Source organism: Vulpes vulpes, chromosome 1, assembly GCF_048418805.1.
Source record: "Vulpes vulpes isolate BD-2025 chromosome 1, VulVul3, whole genome shotgun sequence".
Classification (NCBI taxonomy): domain Eukaryota; kingdom Metazoa; phylum Chordata; class Mammalia; order Carnivora; family Canidae; genus Vulpes; species Vulpes vulpes.
In genome coordinates this window covers 194,188,825-194,204,293 of record NC_132780.1, presented here as the reverse complement: position 1 = coordinate 194,204,293, position 15,469 = coordinate 194,188,825, and the positions used below count along the sequence as shown (strand labels likewise).

The window sequence follows — 15,469 nt, the reverse complement described above, 5'->3', positions numbered from 1 at the left end:
AAATTTTAGAGGAGAGAAATTGAGCAGGAAGCGTTAATCACTCAGCTGAGCTGAATATGAAATATGGAACTGAGGCAATTATCTAGATAATTTATGATGAAAGAAGTATCATTTTAAAAATCAATTATTAGGACATTGCAGCCTAAAAGCAATTTGAGATTTGAATTATGTGAATTAATGACTCAACTATCCACTGGATCTTTCCAAAGTAGGACCAATTTTGAAAGAGACATCTAACAAGTTCTACAGGATATAATTTTATGCCCACCATAAACTTCAGGTTTACATCCAGAGTTATATCTTTAAAAGTGCACTGTGGCCACTGCCACCTTCTACTGCAACTGCCTCCAGCCCCATCAACCTCCCCAGCACCCCGCTATAGTCAGTTATCAGCCAGAAGCATTTTGCATGCTCCACATTTATCTAGAGTGTTTCAGTCTATCTTCTGGACACTACCCAGACACTGCTCACCTATCTTTACTATGAAACTGAGAGTTCTGAAGTTTTTTCCAATACACATAGGACTAGTATTCCACTAGCCATGTTTTATCTTAGGGCACATGAGTACTGCATTTCCCTGACCAATTAAAACCATCATTTTAGGTCCTCCCCGTACACAGTTTCACCTTGAAGATAAAAGCAGTAAACCTCTTCAGGAGAGAGAAACACTTTAACCTGGGACTTGCATTATGCCACATTTTCTGTCTCTGTCTTGGCAACCTGCCTTTAAACTCGATGGCAACTGCTTTGCAAAGAGTCAACAACCTCACAAGATATTTTAATACTTTTAGTTATGAGATCTGATTTGGCAGCCAGACTCCTGCCAGAAACTTCTTAAAGATTTTTTTCACCAAATCCGTTTTCCTTGGTGGTTTTGTCTCCATTCATCTACCCACCTGAAGTCTACAATATAATAGAAGCACAGATACCCTGTTCTCCCAAAGCAGAAGTTTGTCAGAGATAACCGCCCCACCAAAAGATTTCTACACACCGTGTATCACGCTACTAGTACTACACAGCACGCTTTGTATCTGACCCAGAGCAAACCGTAGCCACGCCAAGGAAGTGACCCATCAGAAATGAGAATCCCCAAGCCAGCAGGTTTTTAACAGAATTCTCAAGCCACTTCTACTCTTCCACTAAAAGCCAGGCACAGACTCCAGTCTTACGTGACTAGCTAATAAAAGGAGCCCAATCATGGATCCAAGTCCACTCCCTCAGTGGCACACACAGAGCTGTTAACCTCAGTCAGCCACAACTCCGAAGACAAACCCTCAAGACAGTATTCTGGAGGATTACTAGGAGGATCAGTGGTTCTATACGTAAAAACGTGGCACATAGAAGCAACTCTTAAAACGGCAGCTGTTTTCTAAAACTACAAACTTTCCGTTATCATAAGTCACAGGAGTGGAAAGTACAACACGGTGACTGGTCAATAATGTTGTAGTGCAGGTTTGAAAGTTGCCAGGAGAGTAAATCTTAAAAGTTCTCACCACAAGAAAAAAAAAAAATTCTGTAACTATGTGTGGTGATAGAGGTTAACTACACTTTTTGTGGTGATCATTTTGCAATATATACAAATACTGAATTATCATGTTATACACCTTAAGTTAATGTTATGTGTCAGATTTACCTGAATTGAAAAAAACACATGAAAACTCAACCCTCCCTGCCAAATGAATAATACAAATAAATGAAATGGCAGCTACTTAATTTTATTGATGTATACCCGCCTCACCCAACCCAAAGTCCCAACCGCAACCCCAGGAGGAGGAAGAGCAAAGCTGAAGAGGCAAAAGTCAAAGAAGCCGAGGTCACATCCCAAAAAAGTTCCTTGAATCATTTCTTTGTCTTTAAATTGGGATTTACATTTAAAGGCCTACCTTGCAAGATCAACATTAAATGTAAAAACCTAGCTGAGCATTTGGTACTGAGCTCAATAAATCATAGCTACTACTATTATAATTATTATAATACCTAGGCATGAAAATGTGGTTGTGTAGACTCCTTTTTCTTGGAAAAATCAAACTGTCTTTCCTGAACCCTTCCCAAAAATATCATTTTGAAATAAAAGATTAAACAGCGCAATTCTGATTCCTAAATACTTCAGAACTTACGACTTACACACCTACTAGGCACCTAGAAAATATCTGCTACTTTTTTTTAGATTTTTTTTTCTTTTCGCAGTTATGTCTATGAACTAAGTGGTGTCAATTACTAAGTGGTAAATTGTACAAGATAGGTATCAAGGTCATTTTTTTTCCCATTACGGACATCAAATTACTTGATTTAATGTCTTTGATCAATTTCTTCAACATCATTTCCTCTGTTTGATATAAATCAAGCAACCCAATATATGGATCTATTTTGGTACTACCCACACTGTTCATCTCTTCTTATGCCAATACTATAGGTCTGTGGCTATTTCTAGGAGGACAACCACTTTGTGTTCTACGCTTCAATAGGATGGCTGGTTTTTTGGACATAGAAGTGCACGGAGGAGACATGAGCCTGATGCCTCAGGTGTGAGGGACTTTGAAACCAAGCACAAGAGGAGCTGAAGAGACTCCAGAGAGATTCTGGATTAGCCTTACTACCTAATCAATGACCATGAACCTGATAGGGTTCTATCCTCTCAAACCACGACAGGGAAGAAAGGATTCTTCTTCAACACTATCCTTCTGCTGAGGACCCCAGGCTCCTCTCTCCCCTCAAATTTGGACTAACTGCTCCAGACCAAAGCACTCAGCCAGAACTCACGGGTTTCAGTGTAAACCTCAAGCCCACAGTCCACAGCAGCTCCAAAAAACAGGCCAAGTAATAAATTCAGTAAGAAAGGAGGGGAAGAGGCATGGCAGGGCAGGGGGAGGGGGAGAGAGGGGCAAGATGTATTAGAAATGGGAGGGGGGAACAAGTTCTAATAGTTCCAACTGGGAAATCAGGTGAATTCATGTCTCCCTTCTGTCCCACACAGCAAGATGAAGTAGAAATTTAAACTATCATAAGGCAGCCTGTGAATGATTAACATTTTAATCTGGATTAAAAATTGGAGGGGGAGGGCCGAATGGGTGAAAGTCATCGAAAGGTACAAGCTTCCAGTTATCAAATAAGAGACAAGTTCTTAAAAGCTCTAATTAAAAGAGAAATTTGTAACCGTGTGTGCTGAGCAGGCTTGCTGTGCTGAACATTTGCTGCATACACAAAAACTGAATCAGTATGTTGTACCCCTGAAACCAATGTTATATGTCAATTATATCTCAATAATAAAAATAAAACAAAACTTTGTATTCTTCTCCTCTATCTGCAGCCCTCTCTTGTATCTTTATGTTCTTCTCTTGTATTTGTTTCCTCAGGCTACCATAACAAATTACAAATTCAGGGTCTTCAAACAACAAAAATGTATTCTCTCACAGTGCTAGAGGCTAGAAGTCCAAAACCAAGGCGTCAGCAGGGCCACACTCCCTCTAAAGGCCCGGGAGTGAGGGGGCGGGGGGGGGGGGAAGGATCCCTTCCCCACCTCTTCTTAGCTCCAGGTGGCTCCCAGCAAGGCCCAGTGCTCTCCGCTAACTTTATCACTCCAACCTTTGCCTCAGTCTTCATGCAGGCCTCTCTGCATCTAGTGCATTTAGCTGTCCTGTCCTTAGAAGGACGTTAGACATTGGGTTTAGGGCCCACCCTAATCCAACATAACTTAATTTTAACTAATTATCCCTTTTACCCTATTTTCAAATAAGGTCACATTTTGAGGTTCCAGATGGACATGAATTTGAGAGGATACTATCCAATCCACCACAACTCGCAAATTAAAATAAAGCACCAAAATGTGTCTCCTGAGTGGCTGAGTTGATTAAGCTTCTGACTCTTGGTATTAGCCCAGATTGTGATCTGGGTTTGAGATGGGGCTCACAAGCAGCACGCAATATGCTGGGATTTCTCTCTCCCTCTCCTTTTGCCCCTCCCCACTACCACGTGCACTCAGGGTCACCTTCTCTATTTATTGGTCACCAATAAATATATAAATCTTTTAAAAAATAAATAAACCACGAACACCAAAATATGAGGCAAAGTGGAAGGAGATGACAAATCGTAACATTACAGAAATATTAAAAAAAAAATTCAAAGTTATGATCATTACTGGACTAATTCCCATCTGAATTAGAAATAATGTGCCCTTTGCCTTTCTCTCACCTGTGGGAAACTGTGAAATCTTGGAAAAGATCAGAAATCCCATTTAAGGGGTGCTTGAGTGGCTCAGTCAGTTGGGCATCTAACTCTTGGTTTCAGCTCAGATCTCATGGGTCTTGGAATTGAGTCCGGAGATTGGCTCCAAGCTCTGCGGAAAGTCTGCTTGAAAGATTCTCTCCTCTGCCCCCTCACTCGCACACTCTCTCTCACTAACATAAATAAAATCTTCACACATACAAAAAAAAAGTCCCATTCAAAACAGCACTAAAAAGCAACATTCCACTGGCCCAGACACTTGACATACTCTGAAAATTTTGGTATTAAGTATAAATACATATATTATCAGGAACGGAACAGCAAAAAAGATGAAAGACAGGGAAGGATATTTTTCAGTTAAAAGTGCTTTTATTTAAGTATTTGGGAATGGAAAAGTAGACCATGGGTCTCAGAAGACCAAGGTTTCCTCTAAAAAAAAAACAAACAAACAAAAAAAAAAAAAACAAAAAAAAAAAACTTAGGTTTTTAACAGCCACCTCCCCCAAATTATCCTTTTCTAATGAGAATATAAACCTACATGAAAGCACTATATAACACAATTCCTTTTATTTTATTAAAGGTATTATTTTAGCTTTCTGGGGGGAAAAATACGTGAGATGAGCTTAAAGACTTGTGTACTCCCTCTGCTGGCTCTAAATTTAAAGTAAATTATCAATGGCTTCAGGAGCCAAGTTATTAATTTCACTAGACATCTAAAACATGATGAAAGATATGATGTGGACTCTCCTCCAACACACACACACATGCAGAGGTCTTCAAAAAAATAAAAAATTCCAAAACAACTACTAAAAACTGCCAAAGGCATCTCTGTTGGAATTATTAGAAGTTTACTCCAAAGGAAAGCTAATGCATTCCATTTGTTTGGAGCAGGAGTCATTTCTGGCATCAGCCTCGCCCCCTACAAGTGTGCCACAAGCTTTCTTTGTTCTGTGCGCACCTCTCCACTGCAGGACTAGGCTACATCTGGACACCCAGACATGTTGAGCCCCTAGAAGATAACCTGGCTTCTTCATCAGAGGCAATTATTAGAGTACCAAATTACTAGAAGGACCACAGCCCGTAAGGGAAGTTAGTCCATTTGCTTTATAATGTTATCCTGTGATAGTAACTGAAAAACTACGAAGAAAAATTCCCAAGATTAAAATCTCAAAAGAAAAAGCCTGAGTAGGAAGGAAAGACACACTCTAGAAAAGCTCAGCTGGAAACATGCACCAATCATACACCTGTGTTTTATCAAGGAATGATCCATCACAGTATTCTGCTACTGGACTTCTTCCAATTGGGGAATTTGTGATACTAAGAAATAAAGGTTTTCTGGTTAAGAATAAAATGGTTAAAGATACTGAGTCTGTCAGTGTAATGATGCCATCAGAATTGGGGTCTTCTCTTTAAGATTTTATTTATTTATTAATGGGGGCGGGGGGGTGCAGAGACACAGGCAGAGGGAGAAGCAGGCTCCATGCAGGGAGCCAGATGCAGGACTCGATCCCGGGACTCCAGGATCACGCCCTGGGCTGAAGGCAAGCGCTAAACCACTGAGCCACCCAGGGATCCCCAGAATTGGGGTCTTCTATCACAATCATAGCCTACCTACCTATTTCAAAAACTCTAAACTCAGAAGAGCTAGACTGACCCTGAAAAGATCCATCTCAGAGTGCTTGCTGTCTCTTCCTCCTTCATATGTGACTTTCTTTTTCCAATCCATGGATATAAAACTTCAAGTACCTCTGGGACTTCTGCCTCCAAATGCAGAACATTATGGATAACTTAGTTTTACATAACAGCTCCTGTAAGAGGTAGGTAAGTGAATTTTAGGCTGAACAATCCTATGGTGACTTTCCAGACAGTGCATATTGATGCAGCATCTGTAGGGTACACACACAGAAAACAGACATGATTTCAACTTTCTCTAAGTCATTCCTAGATCAAGGTTTCCCTCAGTTTCTGTGATGGGTAGTGACTGGCACTAATGAAGTTCGCAGGGACTTCTCACACTCGAAAACAAGACACTGCAAGAAATACCTTGAATAGCAGAGTATCCTTTCATAATTATACTGTATCCTATCAACATTAATGTGAGGAGGTCCAAGATTTCATAGCTCTAAGTAGCCAAAAGGCTCTACACATGTCATCACCTCAGTCCTGATCACATCATCTCCTTTCAGTGTCAGAGTCACAGAACAAGGACATAATGATTCAACGAGCAGCTCCAAGTATCAGACAGGTTTTTGTCTGGTAGGCATGTCTGTACTTTGAAGGCTCTTACCCTGTCCTGGGGAATATACAGGAGTCATAGAAAAATGACAAAAGAATAGGTGGGAGGCAGGAGTGGGCACGGTATGGTGGGGTGGGCTTAAAGCAGATGGCTATTTCAGCAAGGTTAGCTGAGAACAATGATGGAGAACGCTAAAAGAGCAATGCAGCTCATCTAGCATGAGCCAGCCCAAAGGAGGGAGGAGGGGAGGCAGAGGCGAGCAAATGAAGTAAGAGTTTGCAGAAACGGAGGCACTGACATGAACAGCTGTGAAACCACAATGGTTAACAGCAGGCACTACGGAACGGTGGTGCCTAGGGCTCCTGTGGACACATTCTTAGCTCCATCTCTGCTAGCTGTAGGTTCCTGAGCCAGTAGGTCCTGCTTGTCCTGCTCTTGTCCTGCTTCCCAACCTGTAAAATGAAGTATTTGGATGATCTTTAAAACCTCTTTTAGTTCTAAATTTGAGGCAAGAAGCAATGTGGATGAGTCAGCTGTATCAAGGCTCCACCTCCACTCCAGAGGGAGGCCAGTCCTATACCAGGCCCCACAAGACAGAACTGGAGACCCCAGATCAGGCTAGGACCACAGGTGTGCTCTATTCCAGGTGGCCCTGGAAATGCCCCAGCTTCTCCCAAACAGACCCAAACTACAAGAGCCATGCTATAGCTGTCTTGCATCTCTAAAGCAAGCTGCAAATGATCTGCAGAGAATTAAAAAGCAGCTCCAAGCCAGAGTTCACCAACTTTGCCTTTTGTCAGTAACTTCTGCAGAGACCTGAAGTGTCGAGGAAAGCAGAAGTACAGATATGAAAAAAGGCAAAGAGAACGAACAACAACGACAAATTCACAGAACACAGATTTGCATATTTATTTTCTGTCTTCCTCCAATAGAACCTGAATCCTGTGGACTGGAACCTTATCTGCCTTGTGCTACTACTATATCCCTGAGGCCAAGCTGAATGCCCGGTGAACGGTAAACCTTTAATAAATATTTGCTGAATGAATAAAATGGCATGTGATGAAAATATGTAAAAACTTTTTTTCTCTTCCTAATCCATAGTCACTTACTGTATCCAGCTAAATAATTTATGCACATATATGTATATATACATATACACACACACACACACACATAAAATTCACCTATATATGTCATTCCAGGCTCCTCCTATAGCAACAAAAAGCCAAAGTGCTACTTCAGGACCCTTTAATTTGTGATACAGAGAAAGATCAGGAGAAAAATGAGGAATCAAGAATAGGATCAAGGCTGTTCCCTACAGGCAAGATGGGTAAGATACAAAAACAAATTCCATATTCTCTTTAGCCCTGGGAATCTAACCTGGTAAGCAGTCTTACCTTTGCATTTTTATGAAGATCTTTGGACGGACAGTGTTTGCTAAACTTTTTCCAGACCAAATAAATGACTTTTCAGTGGGACAAGGACTCTTCATTAATTTCCCAAATAAAAATATCTTGCAGGTTTTAAGTAAGAATCACACGTATTAAAAGTTTAACTACAAGATGTTCTTCTATGGTGTCATTCTCTTAAAATAGAACCCTCCTAAAATCTCCTAAAAATAAGTCTGCATAGTTTCATTTCATTTTCTAAGACGGAGATAAACATATCAAAACAAACACTTAGCTTCTTTTCTAAAGAGTCTCTGCTACATAGGGCTCACAGATCAAAGTTTAAAAGGGCTAATTTCTTCACTTCGTAGGTCGATGACACAGCTTTGAAAAAGAGGAAAAACAGTCCCCCTAGTGTACTGCTGCTGTAGGAAGAGGAAGTATATTCGTCGAGAATCACTGACGAAGACAGTACTGCCAAAGGAAATTACAAAACAGCATTTTGGCAACACGGGCCAAGCAGAAGACAGATTCCTGACACACGGCCGTAACTGGCCCTTTGGGGACTTACTCCAAAAGGTGACTGGGGCCAAAATTACAAGCCAACGTGGAATTATCACAACTTAGTAGCAGTTAAAACATCATTTTCTTAATACAGTATGTTGGGAAGGAGCTGGATGCAGGAATCTAAAGAACTAGAACAGGGAGGACATCAACAGGCATTATGTGGCAGGTGGGCCCTCATCTTTTTACCCTGGGAAGAAGCTGTAAGAGCCCACATTGTCACATGAAACACAACACACTCTCTTACACACTTACCTCCACAGCAGCAGCAGCAGCAGCAGAGGTCGTCACACACACACACACACACACACACACACAAGATCCTACATTTGTGAAACTGTGAGAACGAGCACAGAAACTCATGACTGCCTAATATAACCATGTTCTAACCCCCCTGGGAGATGCAGGTGTGTGGGGTGTGAGTGGGTGAAGAGGGATAAATAGACCGAAAACCCTGGAGTCCTAGAGGTCTGTCCCACGACAGAAGGACCCGAGACAACATACCAGTTTAATTATGGGTGGTGCAGCGCCAAGCAAGCTGAGTCCGAATTAAAGGAAATGTAACCTTTTCCCCTCTTAACCACATCTGACTGTTCGTTTCTTACTTTAATGCCTGAGGTAAGGGAACCTGTGAGATAGCCATCACCTTTCTCTCTGGCACAATATGCATCTGACAAACCTAAGTTAACCAAGAACTTCCTCCTTTTGTTCAAACTCTTTTTGCCACCTTTATCACTTCATAGTTCCTCAGTACCCATACTGATAGACGCGGGGTGGCTGTACAAACGTGATCAACTCACTCAGCCTGCATCAGTATTCATGTCTTTCTGATGCTAAACTAATAACCAAGACATTTTTAGATTGAGAGGCAAATACGTTTTTCAGGAAAACATCATCTACTTATGTAAGACTACTTATTACTTAGTAAAAAGAAAAAAAAAAAAAAAACCTTTAGAATAGGTCGATTTAAAGAAATAGTGTGCAGAACTGCAGCTACTAACTACCTCTCCACTAACTAGCTGTGTGATCTTAGAAAAGTCCTTACCTTGAAGAATCATGTTCTTCACCTATAAAATAAGGAAGCTGAACTATCTCAGCAAACCTCATCCTGGCTGTACATTAGAATAACCCGAGAAACTTAAAAAACAATAACAAAACAGAACACAAAAGTAACACCAATGCTAAGCCGGAGACCAAACCAATTAAAACCGATTCTCTGGGTACTGGTAGTTTTTAAAAGCTCCCAGGCGATTCTAATATGCAACCAGGGCTGCAGACTGCTAGTCCTGATTCTGATCTCCAAGGCCTCTTTCGTAATTCGTTTATTCTCTAATCTTAGGGTGATAATTCTGGTGACAGGATCTCATAATGCAATAGCCGAAAAACCCACAAAAGAAGTAAGGTGTAAGCCTGCATTCTGTGCCTATGTGCACACAGGACTAAGAGAAGTCAACCTGACTTCTAGACATTTTAAGAAGTTTAAAACCCTAAAGCCTAACTCAGAATGAAAGCGGTGTGGTTTAAATGTACATGCGTGTTCTCAAAATGACTAATCATGATAGGAATCGACTCCTGAAACTTGGACGCCTGGAAATGGGTCACAATTAGCTCCTGACCTCTCCCTTTTCCCTCTTCTTCCACCCCCACTAAACCACAAGCACACACACACACACACACACACACACACACAAAGGTTGGCTATTAGTCATAATCGGAATATGAAACCAGCCCCAGTTTCAAAGAGCTTTCTCCATCATCAAAGATTTGGAAGTCCCTGCATGGGTGCATCTTTTGATGAAGGTCATCTTACAAAAACTCTTTAACTAAATTATATCTCCATAGTCTTCAAGGATTAGTTGCCATGTGATACTCAGAAACAGAACTAACGTAAAATCTTATTACATAAAATATAGGAATATTTTACTTTATGTCCTGTATTAAACACATTAAAACTTGAGTTTGAATTTACAATATTTCATAAGTCTTACAGAGAGATGAAATGGAAACTAATTTAACATCCTATGTTGACTACATTTCAACAAAAAAAAAAAAAGAGAGAGACAGAAAGAGAGAAATGAGATAGCAGAGAAGGAAAAAGAAACCATGAGACAGAAAAAGGTTAAGGTCATAAAACCACGAAGTTTATGATGAGGCCTAAAATCTCTACTGGAAGTCCTGCAAGCTACATGAAAATATAATTAACCGAGTTACGTTTCAAGGCTACTTTTGATAATACTACTTTCTCACCTAGATCTTAAAAAAAAAAAAAAATGTTATTTAACTCTAAATACAATAACAGATGTTATTTGCAAGATTATGAACTACTTGCATACACTTAAAAATCAGAGAAGAGTGAAAACCCCTCCAACATTAACTTTATAACTAGCAGTTCTCTGCAGCAAACTCAAAATATACAGGACTAATTTCAAGTTGAGAAATTTGAAAAATATTCCAAACCCCTATATCCATTTTCTTAGATCCTGCAACTCCCCCCTTTCTGATGCTGTACCCTGAGATTAACCCTTGCTATTCACTTTGAAACTCTGTTTTAAAAGATATCACAGTAGCACTTCCTCGAAATGCTATTCACTCTCAAGCTTTCTGTAAATGGCCCTCATATCACACAACTGGCATTCCTTTGCAAAGCTGTAAAATTAGAGCAAATGTAAGATTCATAATGTCAGCATTTGTTAAAGAAAAGGGGACAGATATGTGGAATAATTTTAAAGCACAGTTTTGCTTTTAAAGTATCTCGGCAAGTCCTCTCCAATACTAGCCAATACGAAATTTTATAAAACCAAAACAGATACTTTGTAAGGGTTTTGTTTTTGGGTTTTTTTTTTCTAAGGAAATGAAGACAATACACAAAATTCTTCAGTTTTTTCACATATAGGTTCTTCTCCAGTGCTCCACCAAGATTAAATTATTCTTACTGAACACACCTACTGGAACCCAAGAAGATACAGGGCTCCCCAAAGACAGTAAGGAAAGGACAAAATGAGGAAGGAACTACCTCATTAATTTAAAAAAAAAAAAAAAAAGCTAACTTGCAAAGAGAAGCAACTGATAAGCCACATATATCTCCAACTGCAAGCACCCTTCTGCCTGGTACTGACACATTCACGTCTTGGGGAAAGAGGCCAGGAGGATGAGGTGCCAGGGAGAGCAAAGCAGCTGGGTATCAGCAGCCCAGCAGGGGCACAGGAGTTAATCTGTTTGGATGCCCAACTGCAGGAAGTCATTACATCATAGGCCTTTCCACACCTCTCTCCCTACCACGTGTCCAGTGCCCCGAGAGGCTGAAAAGGAACAGTAGAGAGCCTCTCTTCTGGCTCACTTATAGGCAGAAGCCATTATGACCCAGCCCCGCCACCACACCTCCCTCCCAAAGGCCTAGGTGAAGCTCCAGGCCTCAGCCCTCCACACCTGGACCGGGCCTCAAACCGCGCGGGGAGTCCAGGCCTCGGCGGGAGCAGCAGGTGTGGCCAGTCCTCCTTCAGGTGGCCGGGCTGGCCCGCTCCGGGACTCGAAACATCCCAAGTTGGGGGGCGGGGAGGGGGGGCAGGTTTACTGCAGAAACATCTCTAAGGAGTAAAGGTGTCCACACAGGCAACCGAAGGAAAGAAAGAAAGAAAGAAAGGCAGCCGGGGGGGGGGGGGGGGGGGGGGGGGGGGGGAAAGGTTTGCAACCACTGCTTTCTTTAATGGGATCGCTGCGCCTGCGGGAACCAACACCCACAAGCCAGAAACTTCGACGCAAGGGCTTTTCTTTCTCATGCAGCTCTACCCACGACGACCATGCCCTGCAAAGCACAAATCCATCCCCTTCCCCGGAGGCGCCCCAAGCACTCCCCCACGTCCTCTCGCTGCACCCGCGGGGCCTTCCCCGCATCCCCACGACGGTGATTCCTGCTTCGAAGTTGGCCGCAGACCTACCTCCTCCGTGCCGTCCCGGGGATCCAGCCAAGGCTCTGCCGTCCGCCGGTCCTTCCCTCGCCGGCATCCCTCGCCCCCTCTCCTCCTCCTCCTCCTCCTCCTCCTCCTCACCTGGCCATGCCCGAGGCCTCCCCGGGGTGGGGGGGCGCCTCCTCTCCCCGCCCCACCCCCCGCGGCCGACCCCAGGTTCCCCTCCTCCGGGGAGGGGAGGGGAGGGGAGGGGGGGCACACGGGTTCCCCCGAAGCCTCACGGCGGAGGCTCGCGCTCCAACCCCTCCCCGGCGCCCGCGGGCGCGCTCCGCGGGATGCAGGCGCGCGCCGCCCTGCGCAGAGGCCCGGCGGGTGCGGCCGCCCGCCCGAGGTGGGTACGCACCTTCCACCCCGCCGAGCTGTTGCTGTCGCCCTTATCCTTGAAGTAGGGCACGCAGCGCACCATCCACTCGTAGATCTGGGACAGAGTGAGCCGTTTGTCGGGCGAGCTCTCGATGGCGCGAGTGATGAGGTCGGCGTAGGACAGGTTGCCCCAGGCGTTCCGCCGCGACGAGCACTTCCTCGGCTGCCCCGAGCCCCCGGCCGCCCCCGGCTGCGGCGGGGCCAGCGCCTGCGGAGGCTGCGGCGGCGCCTGGGTGCCCCCGCTCGGCGCGCCCGCCGCGGGGCCCGGCCCGGCCCCGGGGTCCTGCCCCCCGGGCGCCCGCAGCCGGGCCGCGTCCTCGAGGAGCAGCCCCGAGCCCAGCGCGCCGGCCCCGCCGCCGCCGAGCGCCATGGCCGAGCCGGCCCTCCCGCCGCCGTCCTCGTCGTCGTCGTCGTCGTCCTCCTCGGGGATCATCGAGTCGGCGGCCGCCTCCCCCGAGGGCTTGGCCGGGCTCCCCTGCAGCTCTGGCCTCTGCAGGGGCCACGTACAGGAGCGCGGCCGGCTCTGGGGCTCGAACTCGGGGTCCAGCTCCACTTCGAGCGGGGACAGCGGGCCCGGGGAGGCCGGCGCCTCTGCCATCTTCCCCGCCCGCCCGCCCGCGGCTCGGGCTCTCGGGCGCTCGGGCTCTCGGGCTCTCGGGCTCTCGCGCTCCGCTCTCGCGCCGGGGCGGGGTGCGGCGGGGGAGGCCCGGGGGCGCCGCGCAGGCTCGGGCTCCCGGGAGCCGCTGCCGCTCCTGCCGCCGCCTGGGGAAGCACGGAGGAGAGAGTTGGTTACCCGGCGGCAGCCCAGCCCAGCCCAGCCCTCGGCCCCTCGGCCCCTCGGCCCCTCGGCCCCTCGGCCCCTCGGCCCCTCGGCCCCTCGGCCCTCCGCGCCCGCCGCCGCCGCCGCCGCCTCCCGGGCACAGGCAGACCTGGAGACGTGCGTCCCGCGAACCTGGCGCAGCAGACACCGCCCCCTGCCAGGCCGCGGGGAGCCGGGAGCGAATGGACGCGCTCGCGCGGGGCAGCCCCCTCCCCCCGCCGCCGCCGGGGCCGCCGGCTCGGCAGGTCTCTCCCGGGCGAGGTGGCGGGGCGGGGAGGGGGAGGGGCGGGGCGGGGGAGGGGCGCGGGCCGCGCCTTTAAAGCGGGCAGCGGCCGGGGCCGGCGCAGCGGAGCCGCGGTCGGAGCCGGGGCGGGCGTGCGTTTGTTTATGTTTCGCTCGGGCCCCGCGCGGGCGCTTCCCGCGGCGCCTTCCGCTCCGCCCCGCGCCCCGCGCCCCGCGCCCGCCGCCCCCGCGCCCCCCGCGGACTCCGCTCTCCGCGCCCGGGGGCCGGGGGGCCCGGGCCCCGGGGGGCGGCGCGGGGCCAGGAGGACGAACGTGGGTCCGGGCGCGGACGGGCTCTTGTCACTTCCAGAAAAAAAAAAAAAAAAAGAAAAGAAAAAAAAAAAAAAAGACCAGACGGGAAGCGAGGAGGGGAGGACCGGGGGTGGGGGTAGGGGCGGGGCGGGGCGGGGGCGCAGCGGCTCGGCGGGTGTTTGCAAAGGGTCGAGCCCAGCGGGAACGACCACTTTGGGGTTTTGTGTGCTTCGGTTTGCGGGCGGGCGTTGGACCCTCCACCCCCCCCCCCCCCCTGCCCGGGCAGGGTCGGGACGTAAATCTTCCAACAGGTCAGGAAGCGCCAAGTCTCCCGGGCTGGGCTGCCAGAAAACCCGGACCCGCACGTTCATCACCTCCTCGCTCCCGCTGCTGCCATCTTGACAGTTTTCCCCCCTTCACTCAAGTCCTTTAAAAACACTAGCGGGAGGGAAGGGGGCGCGCACAGCGAGTCACGGGGAGGGAAAGGGAAGCGCCTGGCCCGGCTCGGAAGCAGATCCGGAGTCACCGGGAAGGCGACCGCCCCGCTGCACGGCTCCGGCGCCTACCTCGGTTGCTTCCCTTCAGGGACGAGGGGGCAGGACGCACGGCTCCGCGCGGGCCCGGGGCGCGGCGACGAGGGGGCGCGCAGCCCCGGCCACCGAGAGGCGCTCCGGCCGCCGCCGCCGCCGCCGCAGCCCGCCCGAGGACCCGCCTGTCAGCCTGCGCGCCGCCGCCTGGCACATTCCTCCTCCTCCTCCTCCCCTGCACGAGCTGGGCGGCCGCGGCAGCAGCACAAAGTTATAGACACACGCAGGGCGCCTCAACCTAGGCTGACGGCGGGCGGGTCCCCGCCCAGGGGGAGGGCTGGGCGCCGGGCCGGGTGTGCTGGGTGCGCGCGGGTGTGCGTGTGTGTGTGGCCGGGAGCTCGCGCGCGCCTGCGCGGCCGGGCTCCGCGGGGCTGCGGGCGTGGGTGTCGGGGAGCGCGCGGCGGGCCGGGACCAGGCGGGCTCCCGCAGCCCCCGCCGCGGGGCTCCTGCTCCTCCTCCTCCTCCTCCTCCTCCCTCCCGGGAGCCTCGACGACAACAAAGCGCGGCGCTGGGCCCCGGGAGAGGGAGGGGGCGGCGGAGCCCCGGACGCCCGCCCGGCGCCGGCGCGTGGCCACGGAGCCCCGGGGCAGGGCGCCTGGCACCGGGGGGTCCCCGGCGGGCGCGTCCGTGCGCGCGGCTCTGCGGCCGCCCTGCTGCCGGGGTCCCCGCTAGAATCGGACACCGCGCAACCGCCGAGGGAGGGGCTGCCCGCAGATGGCGGGGAGCGGGACACGGCGAGCACAGTGCCGAGCGGGGGCGGCGGGGCCCCCGGGGCTCCATCGGGCACCCGA

At 48.8% G+C, this 15,469-nt stretch overlaps 1 protein-coding gene across 4 annotated transcripts in view; it reads right to left on the bottom strand.

Moving 5' to 3' along the window:
• Positions 1-14,791, bottom strand: part of FOXO3 (forkhead box O3) — a 122,118-nt gene extending 107,327 nt beyond the window's left edge. The window contains exons 1-2 of one of the 4 annotated variants that reach the window (XM_072738363.1): positions 14,658-14,791; positions 12,718-13,499 (exon numbers count right to left, since the gene is read on the bottom strand). In XM_072738363.1, coding sequence (XP_072594464.1) covers positions 12,718-13,335 — 618 coding nt within the window. In that variant the 5' untranslated portion in view covers positions 13,336-13,499; positions 14,658-14,791. Of the gene's footprint in view, positions 1-11,835; positions 11,994-12,344; positions 12,473-12,717; positions 13,500-13,666; positions 13,793-14,657 lie in introns of those variants that run through there. The other 3 variants (XM_072738357.1, XM_072738378.1, XM_072738382.1) reach the window with 3 other exon arrangements.
• Positions 14,792-15,469: the final 678 nt, after the last annotated feature.